At 42.4% G+C, this 16,562-nt stretch overlaps 1 protein-coding gene across 1 annotated transcript in view; it reads right to left on the bottom strand.

The window, feature by feature from the left end:
• Window positions 1–16,562, bottom strand: part of LOC134540907 (uncharacterized) — a 300,470-nt gene that overhangs the window by 15,446 nt on the left and 268,462 nt on the right. The window contains exons 16-20 of the mRNA XM_063383976.1: window positions 16,233–16,429; window positions 13,657–13,884; window positions 9,214–9,447; window positions 5,857–6,039; window positions 3,642–3,747 (exon numbers count right to left, since the gene is read on the bottom strand). Of these exons, the coding sequence (XP_063240046.1) occupies window positions 3,642–3,747; window positions 5,857–6,039; window positions 9,214–9,447; window positions 13,657–13,884; window positions 16,233–16,429 (948 nt within the window). The remainder of the gene's footprint in view (window positions 1–3,641; window positions 3,748–5,856; window positions 6,040–9,213; window positions 9,448–13,656; window positions 13,885–16,232; window positions 16,430–16,562) is intronic.

Below are 16,562 nucleotides of genomic sequence, written 5' to 3'. Positions count from 1 at the left end.
AAACAACAGTCGGGTGTTCAAAGAATGACTTCGTCTGCGACAGCCAATCAAACAACAGTCGGGTGTTCAAAGAATGACTTCGTCTGCGACAGCCAATCAAACAACGGTCGGGCGTTCAAAGAATGTCTTCGTCTGCGACAGCCAATCAAACAACGGTCGGGTGTTCAAAGAATGACTTCGTCTGCGACAGCCAATCAAACAACAGTCGGGTGTTCAAAGAATGACTTCATCTGCGACAGCCAATCAAACAACAGTCGGGCGTTCAAAGAATGACTTCGTCTGCGACAGCCAATCAAACAACAGTCGGGTGTTCAAAGAATGCCTTCGTCTGCGACAGCCAATCTAACAACAGTCGGGCGTTCAAAGATTGACTTTGTCTGCGACAGCCAATCAAACAACAGTCGGGTGTTCAAAGATTGACTTCGTCTGCGACAGCCAATCAAACAACAGTCGGGTGTTCAAAGAATGACTTCGTCTGCGACAGCCAATCAAACAACAGTCGGGTGTTCAAAGAATGACTTCGTCTGCGACAGCCAATCAAACAACAGTCGGGTGTTCAAAGAATGACTTCGTCTGCGACAGCCAATCAAACAACAGTCGGGTGTTCAAAGAATGACTTCGTCTGCGACAGCCAATCAAACAACAGTCGGGTGTTTAAAGAATGACTTCGTCTGCGACAGCCAATCAAACAACAGTCGGGTGTTCAAAGAATGCCTTCGTCTGCGACAGCCAATCTAACAACAGTCGGGCGTTCAAAGATTGACTTCGTCTGCGACAGCCAATCAAACAACAGTCGGGTGTTCAAAGATTGACTTCGTCTGCGACAGCCAATCAAACAACAGTCGGGTGTTCAAAGAATGACTTCGTCTGCGACAGCCAATCAAACAACAGTCGGGTGTTCAAAGAATGACTTCGTCTGCGACAGCCAATCAAACAACAGTCGGGTGTTCAAAGAATGACTTCGTCTGCGACAGCCAATCAAACAACAACCGGGTGTTTATTCGCGACAGCCAATCTAACAACAACCGGGTGTTTAAAGAATGACTTCGTCTGCGACAGCCAATCTAACAACAACCGGGTGTTTAAATAATGACTTCGTCTGCGACAGCCAATATAACAACAACCAGGTGTTTAAAGAATGACTTCGTCTGCGACAGCCAATCTAACAACAACCGGGTGTTTAAAGAATGACTTCGTCTGCGACAGCCAATCTAACAACAACCGGGTGATTAAAGAACGACGTCACCTGCGACACTACTGTCGGCCGGCACTATTCTACGGTCTTAGAGAAAATATTCACGAAATAGTAAAGGTGGTTAAAGTTACATATTAAAAGTTATTACGATTAACAATGTTGTCCAAGATAACACTTTTAATGTTAACTAGGCGGGTGGTTATCAATCTGGCAACAGTGTTCGCTGTTTACTCTACGTGAGAGACAATTATCCCCGTTCAGCGCACCCCCCTCCTCCGCCGGACATGAGCCCTCGGAACGATAGGATCACTCTCGGACTCATTCCTGGAGCCTCGAACCAATCATCACCGCGTGCGCAGGTCTTCCTGCTTGTCGGAAGTATTATAAGCTGTGTTACGCGATGACTACGGACAAGATTAATTATCTTATTTTTAGGCCAATTTCATTTCTTTGAAAAAACAAGAGATTTCGATGTAATTATGGTTTTTTTTTTTTTTTTTTTACAAAGATTTCTGTTCATTCATAACTAAGTTAAAAAGATTTTGACTAATACGGCGGATCGCACTTTCGCGACATAATAATCTTTTAATAAGCATGTTTAACTATTTGAAACATTTGAAAATAATCCGGCAAGTATTAGTGTGTTTTTTCAAAAGTACCGTCATAATGTGAAATTGAGTAACGATAACAGTTTGCGGGATTAAAAAAAAATTTAAAAAGTTAGCATTTTTATAATTTTTTTGGTACATAAAATTTGGTACAAATTTCCTGGTAAAAAAAATGAAATTGATTGAATTTGCTGTATTATATAACATAAGGTGTTTGTGATTTCAGTTAATTTTTTTGTTATAAATGCTGATTATTTTAGTTGCAGTTAGTGCTTAATGGTGTATTAACCTGCATTTATGTGTTAAACATTGTATTGACACTGACACGCTTTTCAGTGTTATTTCGGTTTTATCGCAATTGTCCCTAGCAGGGGTGTAGTCAGGGGGGGGGGGGGGGGGGGTTAGGGGTTCAACCCCCCTCCCCCCCCCTCCCTTAGCACCAATTCTTTAATTAATTTCTTATTCATCACTCAAACAAATTTCAGATTAAAATTAATAAAATTTTTACCATTACAATATTTAAATTTAAGAACCGAAAACTGCTAAAATAGCACTGGCTGCCTAGTGAGAACTAAAAGCTTATAGAGATGTATTTTACTAGACACTGTCGCATTACAACAATTATTCAGCTAATCCAGGAGTATGAGAATCCAAACGGGGCTCAATCCACAATTAGTTCGGATCAGAGGGTTCCACTGCATTTTAAAACTTGTACGAATAACTGTATGTACTGATTTTTGATGTGCAACATCTTAGCCCTTGGTATACAGCTTTTGGTACGAGTAATTTTGTGACTGGAACGGAAGTCGTATGGAACGGAAATGTGTAGCCACGGTGCTGCCATCTGTGGCGGAAAGCACGAACCAAAGTTCACAAAGCCAAAGGGAAACTTAATAGTATTAACTGTTTAACGAATTTTAACAAGATGGACAGTATTTTAATAAAATTTGTAGTCGAAAGTCAGGTGCACAGCCATGGTTTAGTATTTTTTATCAAAATTGTTTTAGCTTATATCGGAGCCGTTTCATTATATAGTTTAAAAACTTTGGTCTACAAATGGAACAGTCAACGCATTTTCTCCAGGAGTGAATTCTAGCGACGAGTGCAGAAAATATGCGAGATTCGCGTCCAGAAATGTATAGTTGAAAACACAACTTGGGCATACTTATAAACACTCTGTGTTATTTTTAAGAATAAATCGTTAAATTTTGTGTCAGAGTTTTGTATTATACGTGTATGTATTTGTAACACGAGAAAACATTAATTTTTGGTCACTACCGAGGTTTAGATGTTACAATCTTTGGTGATTACTGAAAGATCTGCTCACATTTTATTTTATATTCATCAAAGTTTTTCGTTGTTAGAAATGTACTGACGTCCGACAGTCCTGTGGCTCCGAAAGGTGCTCAGGTTCAAGAGATTTCACTGCAACCACCACGCACACGACAGTTCCACGACCTCACGGGGACCGCACCAGATCAGCCGTCGGGGACTCGTCCTTTGAGGCGAGCGGCGGACGCGGTTCGAAGACGAAGCGCCGAGCAGGTGCGCAACAACTAAATTTCCAAAAGGGGGGGGCAATATACCTTTTTATAAAGACTCATCGATCCCCCCTATTGAAGCGGTGGGGGGTCCGGGGATCCTCCCCCCGGAAAAATTTGTATTTCAAGGTGGAAAACGGTGATATCTAAGCAGTTTTATTATCTAAAAATTGATTACACAGCACTTTATTTGCCCCCGTTTGCCCCCACTTTAAGGTTTCAGAAGGGGGGGGGGGGAGGCAAAATACACTTGCTCCCCTCCCCCCCGTTGTTGCGCCCCTAACGCCGAGCTTTTACCTTTCGGGTCGCCGGACGTGACTGCGCTCGTCTCGGACAGCATCTTCCGGATGGACTCCGCCTTCTTCATCCTCTGGAGCTGCTCTTCCGCGGAGAGCTCCGGCGCCTGGCGAGAGAACACTTCGGTCAGACGTGCCTGCCTGCACGCTCAGATGTGCAGCGTGTCCGACCCACCCTTGGATTGCGGCGTGCATTCTAATGGGGCGTTTCGTCTCTCTTTTCCAATGCACGACATCTTATCTGCCATTGGCACTGTCCTCACTTTAGTGTGTTCTGTTGCTAGACACACACCCAGAGAGAACAAAAATTGTAGACACAATTTCACTGTGTGTGTGTGAGTGAGAGTGAGTGAGTGTGTGTGTGTGAGAGAGTGTGAGTGTAAGTGTGAGAGAGTGTAAGTGAGAGTGTAAGTGAGAGTTATTGTGAGGGTGAGTGTAAGTGAGAGTGAGTGTGAGAGTGTGTGAGAGAGTGAGTGTAAGTGAGAGTGAGTGTGTGTGAGAGAGTGAGAGTATGTGTGTAAGAGTGTGAGTGTGAGTGAGTGAGTGTGTGAGTGTGAGAGTGTGTGTTTTTTTCTCGGGGGGGGGGGGGGGGGGGGGGGGGGGGGGGCAAGGAGGAAAACTTGGTGAGGAGTTTGGAAAGGTACATTTTTCTTGATTAACCCATTTCATCAAAAGCATAATTTGATAACATTCAGTTCTGTATCAATCAGCGTTGAACATTTTCGGCTCTGTTTGACAGTATGACCTGATTAACGGAATCCCTTGTTATTAAAAAGTGACCAATATTATAAAATTTAAGAACTCTGGCGACAGTGGTTGCCATTTGCTCGGTGCTGGATGTTCAAAAAAATTCGAACATTCGCACGGGCCTACTATCTTGGTTTCAACCGTCCTTGTTACAACTTGTTTATACCATTTAATTCTAAAAAAAATGTTTGGCATAGAACATAATTTAATGGAATGCCATGTCACTGATAGTGACTGACCGTTACAAATAAGTTCCTCCTGTGAAATAATAATTGGTGTTTAAAATTTAATTCTGTCAGAATGACTGCAACTGTGATAATACATACTGTCATCAGGCACTATTTTATGGTCTTAGAAAATTATTCATGAAATAGTATAGTTAAAAAAATATATATTGAAAGTTATCACGATTAACAATGTTATCCAAAGTAACACTTTTAATGTTAAGTAGCCAGGTGGTATCAATCCAGCAACAGTGTTCGCAGTTTACTTTGTACTGCAATTTATTTATATATTTATTAATTTTTTATTTATTTATATTTGTAACATGCCACACCAACAGCACAAGGCTCCAACGGTGGGCACAACATCTAGGACAAGTACAAAACAAATACAGTAACAGAACAAAAACTAGAACAAAACAATTATAAGAACACAAAAATAGTAGGACAAAACAAAGACAAGACAATACAACATACAAATATCCATATGAATGCTAAATTCCAATAATTACTTAAACTAACAAAAAGATTCATGAGAGTAACATAGTTCAATTTAACATATATATATATAAAATTTTTAGATTAATTAAATATTACAATTATATAAAATTAAAATACTACATGTAACTAAGGTAAGTACCATAAAGATAATTAATCTTTGGATCCCGAGTGTGAGGACTAATTTCCCTGTGTTTTCCAGGTTTTGAAGGCAACCCTTTTAAATTTTCCCGTGTTTTTACTAGTTTTAAAAATTTTACCCCTTTCGCAGGAACCCCGTTACAGCGTCGGCTGAACCTCAGGCAACCAGGAAGAGACGACAAAGCCGAAGCGGAGATTTATTTATTTTTATTTTTATTTATTTATTTAAATTTGCTACATGCCCACCGACAGTCTTGAGACTTTAGAGGTGGGCACGACAGAAAACAAGTACGACACAAACACTATCACAATAAATAGAGACAGCACAGGATAAACACACCAAAAAAAAATGAAAACAGAAATGATACAAATTACCAAAAAGGACAAGATAACACGACACGTTACTTAGCGAGATGTTAATTACATAATGTTTTAAACCTCAGCGCGTGCATTTACTATACACAAAATATACAGAAAAAAAAAAAATTGATGGTACAAAATGTAACATGCGAGTAGAGGACAAGTTAAAGAGGATAAAATTTTTTTAAGTTCGGACACGGCGGGGGGGGGGGGGGGGGGGGGGGAAAGACGACGACGACGACCGTATACCTGCTCCGGAATGTAGCGCTCCGGGATGAGGATCTTGCTGGGCGTGCCCAGGATGCTGTCGATGGTGTTCTCGTTGTACTTGAAGTCGCGGTGGCTCATGGTCGATCGCACGACGTCCGGGGCGTTGAGCCGCGGTCGAAGCGCCCGCTCCATGTCCAGGTCGTCGCACGATCGCGCCGACCCCTGGGGGACGCGAGGAGGGGGGGGCACTCAGTGGCGTAGCCAGGATTTGTGTGTAGAAGCATGGCCCCCCCAGTCACATGTTACAACGGCTACAGTCACACATCCCTTTACTACAGACCAGTGGCGTAGCCAGGATTTGTGTATGGGGGGTGTTAAGAAGCATGCGCCCCCCTCCCCCCCGCATTAAAGCGGGGGGGGGGGGGGTCCGGGGTTCCTCCCCCGGGAAAAATTTTGGATTTTAAGGCGTAAAATAGTGCTATTTTTTTTTAGCAGTTTTCGGTACTTAAATTTAAATATCGTAATGGTATAAAATTTTTTTTTTATTAATTTTTTAATATGAAATTTGTTTGAGTGATTAATAAGAAATTAATTAATGATTTGGTGCTAAGGGGGTGGGGGGGGGGGAAGTTTGAACCCCTAAACCCTCCCCCCCCCCCCCTGGCTGCGCCCCTGGAGGGCACACTTTACGCTTCCAGCGCGGCCACGCTTCGCAACACACGGTCCCATCCCGGTGTGTGCTGGTTTCAGCAGTAACTATTCAAATTTACTATATATTGGTTTTTGATGAATATCAAAAAAAAAAATTCTGCGCCGGCTCAGCTGCTTACGTGACGAGCATGAGACCACTTACTTTCAGACCACTGAGCGAGTCATAAAGGTCCTTATTGACGTAGTCTGGAACACCAAAAATTTATAACAATTTATATCTTTTATAAAAATAATCATCACGATTCGAAATGAACACACACTTTTATGTATTTTCTTCCGCTTATTCTCCTCTCCATTACATGTAATAACAAACCGTTTTCTTTCTGTTTTTACCAAAGATATATTGTGTGCCATAGAGCAAAATTTGTTTCTACATATCACAGTATTAATTTTATACAATAAACATGATTACAATTTTTATGCGTTTTTAAACAAAACAATTAACGTAAAATACTCTGTATGAGTGTAACATTACACCGGGATACAGGTAGTGTGTCAGGGGCTGTTCGTTAATTACGTGAGGACTATTTTGGCAATTGTTTTACCCCCGAACCCCCCCACATAAGAACACACAAGATTCAAGATTTCTAGGGAAACACCCCCCCCCCCCCCCCCTGCCTTACACTTCCAACATAAGAGCTTACCTAGTTACCCTAAGCATTAAATAATTAAATACAATTAGAAAATGTTTAGTTACAATTAAAAAATAATTATTATTTGTCATAAATCAAATACATTAGGTTTTTTATTTTTAATAATTATTTAGTTTTTGGAAAAATGTGTATTATACCTTAAGGTAGGATATGAAACAATCTTAAAGTAAAGAAACAAAACAGTAAAAACCACAAACAGGAAATACTTTGCATAACATAATGAATGACTAGATTTGATTAATATTTTGAATCTTAGTACAATATTACGTAAAAATAGCAGCAACTTTTCCACCTTTTCCACCTTTTCCACCTTTTCCACCTTTTCCACCAAGGTAATGTCATATAGAGATTTCTTAAAACCCCCCTCGCTCTCAGGACCCTTGCGTAGTTAAAGAATGGCCCCTTACAAAGATTTTATGTATTTCTATCTTGGTGGATTCAAATTGGGAAATATTTACTTTGGGAATTTTGAGCGAGAACACTTTAGAATGAATAGAATAGCATTAGAAAAAAATTACTTTCTTGAGACATCAACTGAATTAGTATAGTAGTATTTTGGGTAAAATTACTTTAGGATAATAAAATTTTAATGTAGCAACGGTTAGACAAAATCACTTCAGGGGAATTGAATTTTTTGGCAAAAGGAATCTATCATAGATAAACTTATAACAAATTATATATTTTTTATTTTCCTATATTATAATATAGGGACACCTGTATTTCGCGAATACCTTTCGTGTCAAGGTATTTCACAAAATACTGTAGCTTTTCTCCTGTGGTTATTGGCTGAGGTCGGTGAGAGGTGTCGTCCCGCTCTTGACGGGGCCAATGAGAATGTAGTCACCGTACTGTTTCACCCTCACAATTTGCCATGACTCTTGGAAAAAGCTACAGTGTTTTGTGAAATACCTTGACACGAAATGAGATCGCGAAATAGAGGTGTCCCTAATTACAGTAGAACCCTGTTATAATGTTTTTCAGGGGAGCAAGAGAAAAAAACATTATAAGCAGGAAATCTCAATTTAGCACTTAACAATTTCGAGCTTTGTACCAATGGACTCACCAAGCTATGTAAACAACTTTAATGTTAAAACCAAAGATAGTATATTTGATACATGAATTTTCTGAAACAAGCCAACAATTTTTCAACTTCGTCTTGTTCTCTGGTTAAATTTTGTTTGTCTTTAAAGATACACTGCCACATTTTTTGTAAAATTGTCTCACGATTCATGATGACAACATTAAGAGTGAGAACATCTACTCCTTCGCCACCTGAAAATGTTTAATTTTGGGATTCCTACGTATGAATGAAAAAAAAAAAATTATTTGTAAGCAATAGAAAACCCTTTTAGTTATGCCCTCACTCAGTGGTTGGCAACTTAAATATCGTAGGACTATGTACGTGCATCTGAATACCCACTGGAATGGCAAGGAAGAGAAGAGTTGACTAAGGGTGCCAACTGACACGTAACTATAAACATTGTGTACCTTCAGTATATTGCATAAAATTGTATTTTAACAAACTTCATGTATTGTATGGCAGTGATTGTAAACATAAACATACATAAAGGAAACTTTTTATCATAACTTGGTGTTAAAACATTTTTTCCCCATTTATTGAAAGTTAGAAAGCAAACATTATAAGCAGGAAATTACACCTATTTATGAACGTTGTATGCAGGAAATAAATACATTGTCCTTATTGGGGGGGAAATATTGGGACTTTAAAAATATGACATTATAAGCAGGAAAACATTATATGCGGGAAAACATTATAACAGGGTTCAACTGTATACATAACATTGTCGTTAACTAAATGCTGAAAGCCAATTAGAGAATGATGTTTGTGTCTGCTAAAAATGGTTAAAGGGTACTGAGCTGATGACGGCACAAACATGCTATAAACGTGCAACACTCAAGCAACACGCAGGCAAGGGGCCGTGCATCTCTACACGTGTGTGTGCGACGCGGGCGGACGGGCGGGAGAGGGGGAAGAGCGGGGAGGGTAGGGACGGCGCGGCGGAGGCGTTACCATGTACGCGGGGTCCCCGTCGAGCAGCAGCCGCGCGGCGCTCGACACGGTGTGGTGGCGCCGCTTCTCGCGCGGCACGGCGCGCCTCCCCGAGCGGTCCGACACCTCGAGGATGATGGCGCGAGCCGCCTCGGACTTGAACACGACGGGCGACGGGGGCCGGGATTCCTCGCCGAACAGCTGCTCCCGGGCCGTGGCGGCGCGCTGGCCGTCAGCGCTGCAGCTCTCGAACTGCTGGGGGGGCGGACAGGGGGAAGGGGGGGGGGTGGCGTGCGTGCGGACGTACGGCTACTCTACCACCGACCGGCGAACATGCTCTACTACTCCTTCCCGCATGGCTGAACACTTTTGAAAAACCAAGTCCAAATACGTTTCTCTCTCCCGGCCATCTCTCTCAATCCGCTCAGTTGCAGAAACCAAAATCTGGTGAAGGGAGCATGAAAAAAAAAACCTAAATCAAAAATTTTTAACCCTTTGTTTCGTAGTGGAAATTCTGTGATACCACTTCATAAATATGTTACTATTCGCAATGTTTCAGAGGTATTGCCGAAACACCCTCGCGTGAGTTAAGCCCTTGTGCTGCTACATGGAGATCCTAACAAGAACAAGCAACATTGGCTGCTTTAATTTTTTTTCCTTCCGCCACGTCTGCTGAAAGTTACGCAATAGATTCTAATTTATTTTTAATATATTTCTGTGTGCCTCAAAGGGTTTTAAAGGGCCCCATCCACCTGAGGACACATACGGTGTGCAGGGCTCCCGAAGAAACCACGCGATATCTGAAAAACTGCCCGAGATATCCGAGGTATGCCTGTTCACCGATGCACACTTTAGAATATGCCGAGGGTGGATGAATGCTTCTGTTAGCGTATTCAGTTTTTAAACTGTGTTTAAAGAAATTTAAAACGGCTGTAAAGTTCGATCAGAGTGGTTTTAGGCATGAAAACAACCGATACAGATTCTTAAAAGCAGTTAAGGGACTTGCAATACACCCTTATCTTCACTTCTCCGCCGTGTAATGTCATAGTCGCCGCTCGATGCACGACGAGAAGACTGCGCGCCAGTCCAGAGGAGACACCGCGCTAGAAGCACCAGCTAGCGTCGCGCTTATCATCCCGCCTCGCCGACACAGATACACCCCTGACTAGGCGGTCCCCTTAAGCATTCTTTATTTCTTTTATTTTTAGAGAATAGTAATGGCTGAATCTAAGTTTAGAAGGACCTAAAAATAAAAGAAAATGTTTTTTTTTCCGACCAAATAATATTAAATGCATCCAATTCTAACCCACAATATACCGTGTCTTACGGGCCTATTAGTTACCTACTTCTGTAATGAATAAAATAGTGGAACTTAAAGATGGATACAAACAGACTCAAGTCCAAAGTAATTATGAACCTACTGTATTCTGAGATGTCCGATTGCTTCAAAAATACTTTCAGTGTAGGACCTTGTGATGCAAAACCCTTACTTTTTTTTTACCTATTTCTCGTTCTAATGTGCAAAAAATACATAAATCAAACCTAATTCAACCACAATGCATTAAGCATTTCTTTTTTTAACAAGCAATCAGGATTATTTTAAACACTTTATCTAATCTTTTGCCAACTTCATCAATTCTGTTCAATTATGTAGCAAAAAAAAAATTATTTTAGTTGGAAATTATAGTTTCTTCAAAAAAAATAAAGTTGTTTCAAAAGTGTTCATATTCATGTAAATAGAATATAGCGACAAACAAATGCGGGGCAACATACACTTGCAGCAAATTAAAATAACTTATACTAACAACGTAAACAAAAATATTTCATAAAATAAAATGTATTTTCAACAAGGAGTTGTCATTAGCACATTCAAACTAACTAGAGTGCACATTTATATGACAGCATTCATTTCGCCTCCTCAGCAAAAAAAATTTCATTGTTCTCAAAATTCAAGCTTAAAAATGTCTACAGTACGATACAAAAGCAGTCCTTCAATAAACTACATATTACATAATACTTACTACTTGCTAAATAAAAGTTTTTTTTTTAACACAGGCTTTAAAAAAAATACATGCAATTTTAACTAATGGAATCCCCTCCTTTCTACTAAATACATACGTACATCAAAATATATGTATATACTTAAGTAGGTATTCCGAGACACACAAATAAAGGTTTACATGATGAATATGCTACATCTGTACCCTAACCAAATTCCTAGTACATGATAGGACACGGCTAGTTCCTTAGTTTCAAGGCAACCTATTTTGGTGTTCTATCCATTGCCGTTCTGTTGCCAAAATTACGCGCAAGCACAGAGCTCATTTTCGCGTTGATTTTGTCCAGATGACTGAATCGCATCTGGCACCAATAACTCGTATGTATAGTCATTTTTGTGATCATCGGGGACGTACCAAGCGTGTTGGTGTGCCAAATGAAACTCAAATGATAGCGAAACTATTCTGGAATACATTTTGTACACATTAATGGTCATAACAATAAATAATCGCAACTTGAAAAAATATTTGAGATGATCAAAACTACACAATTTAATTTGCACGATAGTGCTGCTATCTGTAGGATATTTTGGCGTGGCAAATGTATATCGATGGTTGCCAGTCGTCCGCTAGAATGCAATGAAATCAGTTTGTAGCCTCGTGCAGGGCAAAGTTAATTAAAATGGTTGGTTCAAGGTCACAATTAAAGAGTAACTCAAACAGTTTCAAATAAGCATGTGCGCAAATACTGCTTTGTTGTTTTCTCACTTGCGGCGCCACCAACGCAAAATGGCGACTCGTGAGCGTAATTTCATGACTTAGCAGAGGGTGAACCTGTAATCTCTATTTGGCAACAGGATGGAGCCTCTACCCTTTGGAATCTCTCTGTTCGAGAATGGTTGAACTTCGAAGTCCCTGGCCGTTGAATTGTTTCTACACGTTCACCTGACATAACGCCATGCGATTTTTCATTTAGGGCTTTGTGAAATCTTGCATCTACGTTCCGCCGCTACCTAATGATTTGCCAGAGTTGAGACTCAATTGAAGAGGCTATTGCTCCCACTACTCTGTTAACCAAAGTATGGGAAGAATTGGACTTTAGGTTGGATGTGTGCTGTATAACTAAAGGTGCACATATTGAACATTTGTAAGTAAACTATGTAGGTTAGTTTCCCTTCAATTTGATGTAGGATTTGTTGTAAATAGTCTAAATTATAATTTTATAATATACCATTGAAAATGGGACATTCTTTTATGGACAACCTTATTTTTTGAAGAAGTAATCTGAATCAAGGATGCAATGTGATTTCAGAGCTTTTTTTTTTTTAAACAGTAAACCCTACGTGTACTTTTTCTTGCCTTAGAGCAGCTTACTAACTTGTTTTAAATATCATTTTCCTCTACATTAAATTTTTTTTATCACGGTTTAATTTAAACTACAAGACATTCATTAATCCCGTAAAACTGCAAACCTGGAACGGCCGTTGTCCCTGAATGTGCTAGATTTAAAGATGTGTATACTTTCTTACTAAATAACCTGCTTTGATCATTCTTCTTAGAAATGTTCAACAGTTTAAATGCAACTGTAGTAATTCAACACTATCAAAAGCCATGAAATGTTTGTAAAAAAAAACTTGAAATTTCAATTAACTGATGTGTCATGAAATTGAGTAAATACGGCAGAATGTAGGATGCCATTAATTGTCACAAAAAATTCGAGTAATTCCAACAGCAGTTCCCGAAACGTCGCTTGTTTCTGATTTGTAAAACTATTGTGTTTGTTTCGTCTTTGCGTTTTGTTGTGTTTTTGGTCTCGTTTAAACTGTTGTGCTGAATTTTTTTGGAGTTCAAATTCATCATTTGTGGGTTTTTTTTTCGTTCTCTTAGTCCATTTATCTTTGTTTGTTAACCATGTTCCTGTTATGGAATATTATGTGGTGTATATATCCTGTTGACAACAGCAATTTTTTGCTTAATTTGTGTTTTTTTGTGTTTTGGTTTTTTTGCAGTTTTCTTCTACAGACACACACGTGCTTAGCAATGGCGTATGTCCAAAAGCTTACATCAAGCACATGTTGGGAAGATAAATTTAAAGTATGCCCGGAGACATTCTACGTATTCCGGTCGGTAAGCCTGAAAACAAAAACAAAAAAAAGCTAAGTGCTTGCTAGGTACATACTTTGCAAACTATGTAGGAGATAACACCTGGGTTAACGTAATACCGGGTTAATGTACCCCATTAACATGAAATTAGATAAAAAGGTGCTTGTGCGATCATGAGTCGTCTGCGTTTGTGTTGAAGAAATCGACGGTAAATCCCGTCAAGTGCGGAAACGATGCACACGGAAACAAGACACACGTGCTTGCCTACAAACGGACAGGAGGATCTGCCGAGCACAGAGAGGTTGCGAACGGAACGAGCGGGCGGGCAGATTGCAGACTACGGAGAGTGCGCATGCGGACTCACTCGCACCCTCTGGCGGCTGGCGGCCAGTCCTCCGACGCCGGCTCCCACGCCGCCTCCGCGGGGCGAGGGGACCCGCGCGGGCGGGGGAGGGGGGACGGCGGGCGGCCGCTTGCCGAAGCCGCGCGGCAGCGACATGGAGCGCTGGAACTGGGCCAGCACGGGGTCTTCGTATTCGTCCGTGCCGGGTGGCAACGGCTCCTCCTCCAAAACCCGGCCCAGCTGGGGTCTCTGCGGGGCCAATCACATATTATTCAAACCAGTTAACATGGAAAAGTAAATAAAAACAATAAAAAAACCTTGAAAAAAAAAAACTTGATATAAATCACGAAACATTCTCTACCAAACTTTCGGATTTACATCACACTTCACGATTCCCTCCACGCGTGAATTCTGGTCGTTCAACTTCACCAATTTAACCCTGTGTTAAAATCAAAATTACAAACATCTTCCACTTGAGGATAAACAAACAAAGAATTGTCCAATATTGCATTTTCACTTGTTGGTTTCCTACGAAGAAATTTTGCCTCAGGATTTGGCTCGACGTTTGTAACTAAACCAATGAAGCATCCCTCCAATCTGTAGGACTTACAAGGGGGCGTAACACGTTCTAAAAATTTGAGAATCAGTCACCTGATGTATCGAATCCTCACATCCCTACGATATCAGGAGCCGCAAATATGTAGGGTTCACAAGGGGGCGCAACACGTTTTAAAAACTTGAGAATCAATCGCCTGATGCATCGAATCCTCACATCTCTCCGATACCAGGAGCCGCAAATATGTAGGATTCACAAGGGGGCGCAACACGTTTTAAAAACTTGAGAATCAACTACCTGATGTAATAAATATGGCGAATGTAAGATGACACAAATAAAGGTGCTTCTTAGAATCAAGTAAATCATGGCACCATTGAGGCCCGGTTGAGTTTATTCTCTTTTTTTTTTTAATGTGTGTATCTACCCTGATAGTAGGACGAAAACTATAAATCTTACATATACAGAAAAACGGATGTTGGCACGTATGACGTTTTATAAACTCCGCCACTTTTTTGACTGATCACCACGAAAGTTGACACCTCAGAGTGTGTTTTCTCACGGAGAAGATTTTTTACGCTGTCCGTTTTGCTTCAACTCGCCGCTAGATGACGCTGCAGCGCGTCAACTTCTATTCCGTTCAACCCTATCGCCATGAAAAACTTCTATGTTGTGATTTTTTGCTTATATCCTCAAGAACAACAAATCGCCGCCTGAGTATTGGAGTGTTCTATGTCCACTTTTTAGGTTTTTTATGCTATGGACATGAAATTAATATTAGTATTCATTTGTACTATATCCACACACGTCTACGCACATAAAAATGTTTGTTCTTAATTTAAGACCAATATTATTTTGTTCCATGTCATGATATTCATAGTTATTTGAACTTTCAAATGCTTATATCTCAGTTCCGACTTCAATGGACATAGAACACTCCAATTCTCAGGCGACGATAATGTTGTTTCAAATGGTTTGTGTATTTCAGATTACATACAAAACCACCCATGTTAGATGTACAGAGGTGAATAAACAATCACTGGCAGAACAAACATCTGCCGGTTTCTGCCAGTGTATGCCGTACCGGGGTGTGTCAGGGTCGTACCGGGGTGTGTCAGGGTCGTACCGGGGTGTGTCAGGGTCGTACCGGGGTGTGTCAGGGTCGTACCGGGGTGTGTCAGGGTCGTACCGGGGGTGTGTCAGGGTCGTACCGGGGGTGTGTCAGGGTCGTACCGGGGGTGTGTCAGGGTCGTACCGGGGGTGTGTGAGGGTCGTACCGGGGGTGTGTGAGGGTCGTACCGGGGGTGTGTCAGGGTCGTACCGGGGGTGTGTCAGGGTCGTACCGGGGGTGTGTCAGGGTCGTACCGGGGGTGTGTCAGGGTCGTACCGGGGGTGTGTCAGGGTCGTACCGGGGTGTGTCAGGGTCGTACCGGGGTGTGTCAGGGTCGTACCGGGGTGTGTCAGGGTCGTACCGGGGTGTGTCAGGGTCGTACCGGGGTGTGTCAGGGTCGTACCGGGGTGTGTCAGGGTCGTACCGGGGTGTGTCAGGGTCGTACCGGGGTGTGTCAGGGTCGTACCGGGGTGTGTCAGGGTCGTACCGGGGTGTGTCAGGGTCGTACCGGAGTGTGTCAGGGTCGTACCGGGGTGTGTCAGGGTCGTACCGGGGTGTGTCAGGGTCGTACCGGGGTGTGTCAGGGTCGTACCGGGGTGGGTCAGGGTCGTACCGGGGTGGGTCAGGGTCGTACCGGGGTGGGTCAGGGTCGTACCGGGGTGGGTCAGGGTCGTACCGGGGTGGGTCAGGGTCGTACCGGGGTGGGTCAGGGTCGTAACGGGGTGTGTCAGGGTCGTAACGGGGTGTGTCAGGGTCGTACCGGGGTGTGTCAGGGTCGTACCGGGGTGTGTCAGGGTCGTACCGGGGTGTGTCAGGGTCGTACCGGGGTGTGTCAGGGTCGTACCGGGGTGTGTCAGGGTCGAACTCACGACCCCCCGTCCAACACGAGCACAAACCCGAGCCCGGGACGTGCCGCGGGGAGCGGTCGCTAACCTCTGCGAGCGGGCTGGTCGCGGGATCCCCCCCCGCGTCGCCGGCCGCGGGCACCCGCTTCCCGACGACGGCGCTCCCGTTGGTCAGCGGGATCCCGATGTTGCCGCTCCTGTCGCGGTCCCTCTGCCGCCGCTCCGACTCCCGCTTCACGATGCGCACCGTCTTTATCTCCTGCTGCTTCTCCCGGGGGATGATGCCTGCCGCACACAAGGATCCAGCCCCTCAGCGCTCGTCACCAGAGGCGACATTGTTACGGTTTCAATTTTATGTCAACTTCGTTTTCACAACAAGAGGGTTCAGTATTATTTTTTTTGACGTGTTGACTCGATG

This window comes from Bacillus rossius, chromosome 17, assembly GCF_032445375.1.
Source record: "Bacillus rossius redtenbacheri isolate Brsri chromosome 17, Brsri_v3, whole genome shotgun sequence".
In the NCBI taxonomy this organism is placed as follows: Eukaryota; Metazoa; Arthropoda; class Insecta; order Phasmatodea; family Bacillidae; genus Bacillus; species Bacillus rossius.
Note: the sequence above shows the minus strand (reverse complement) of the source record. Positions and strands in the feature narration are given on the sequence as shown.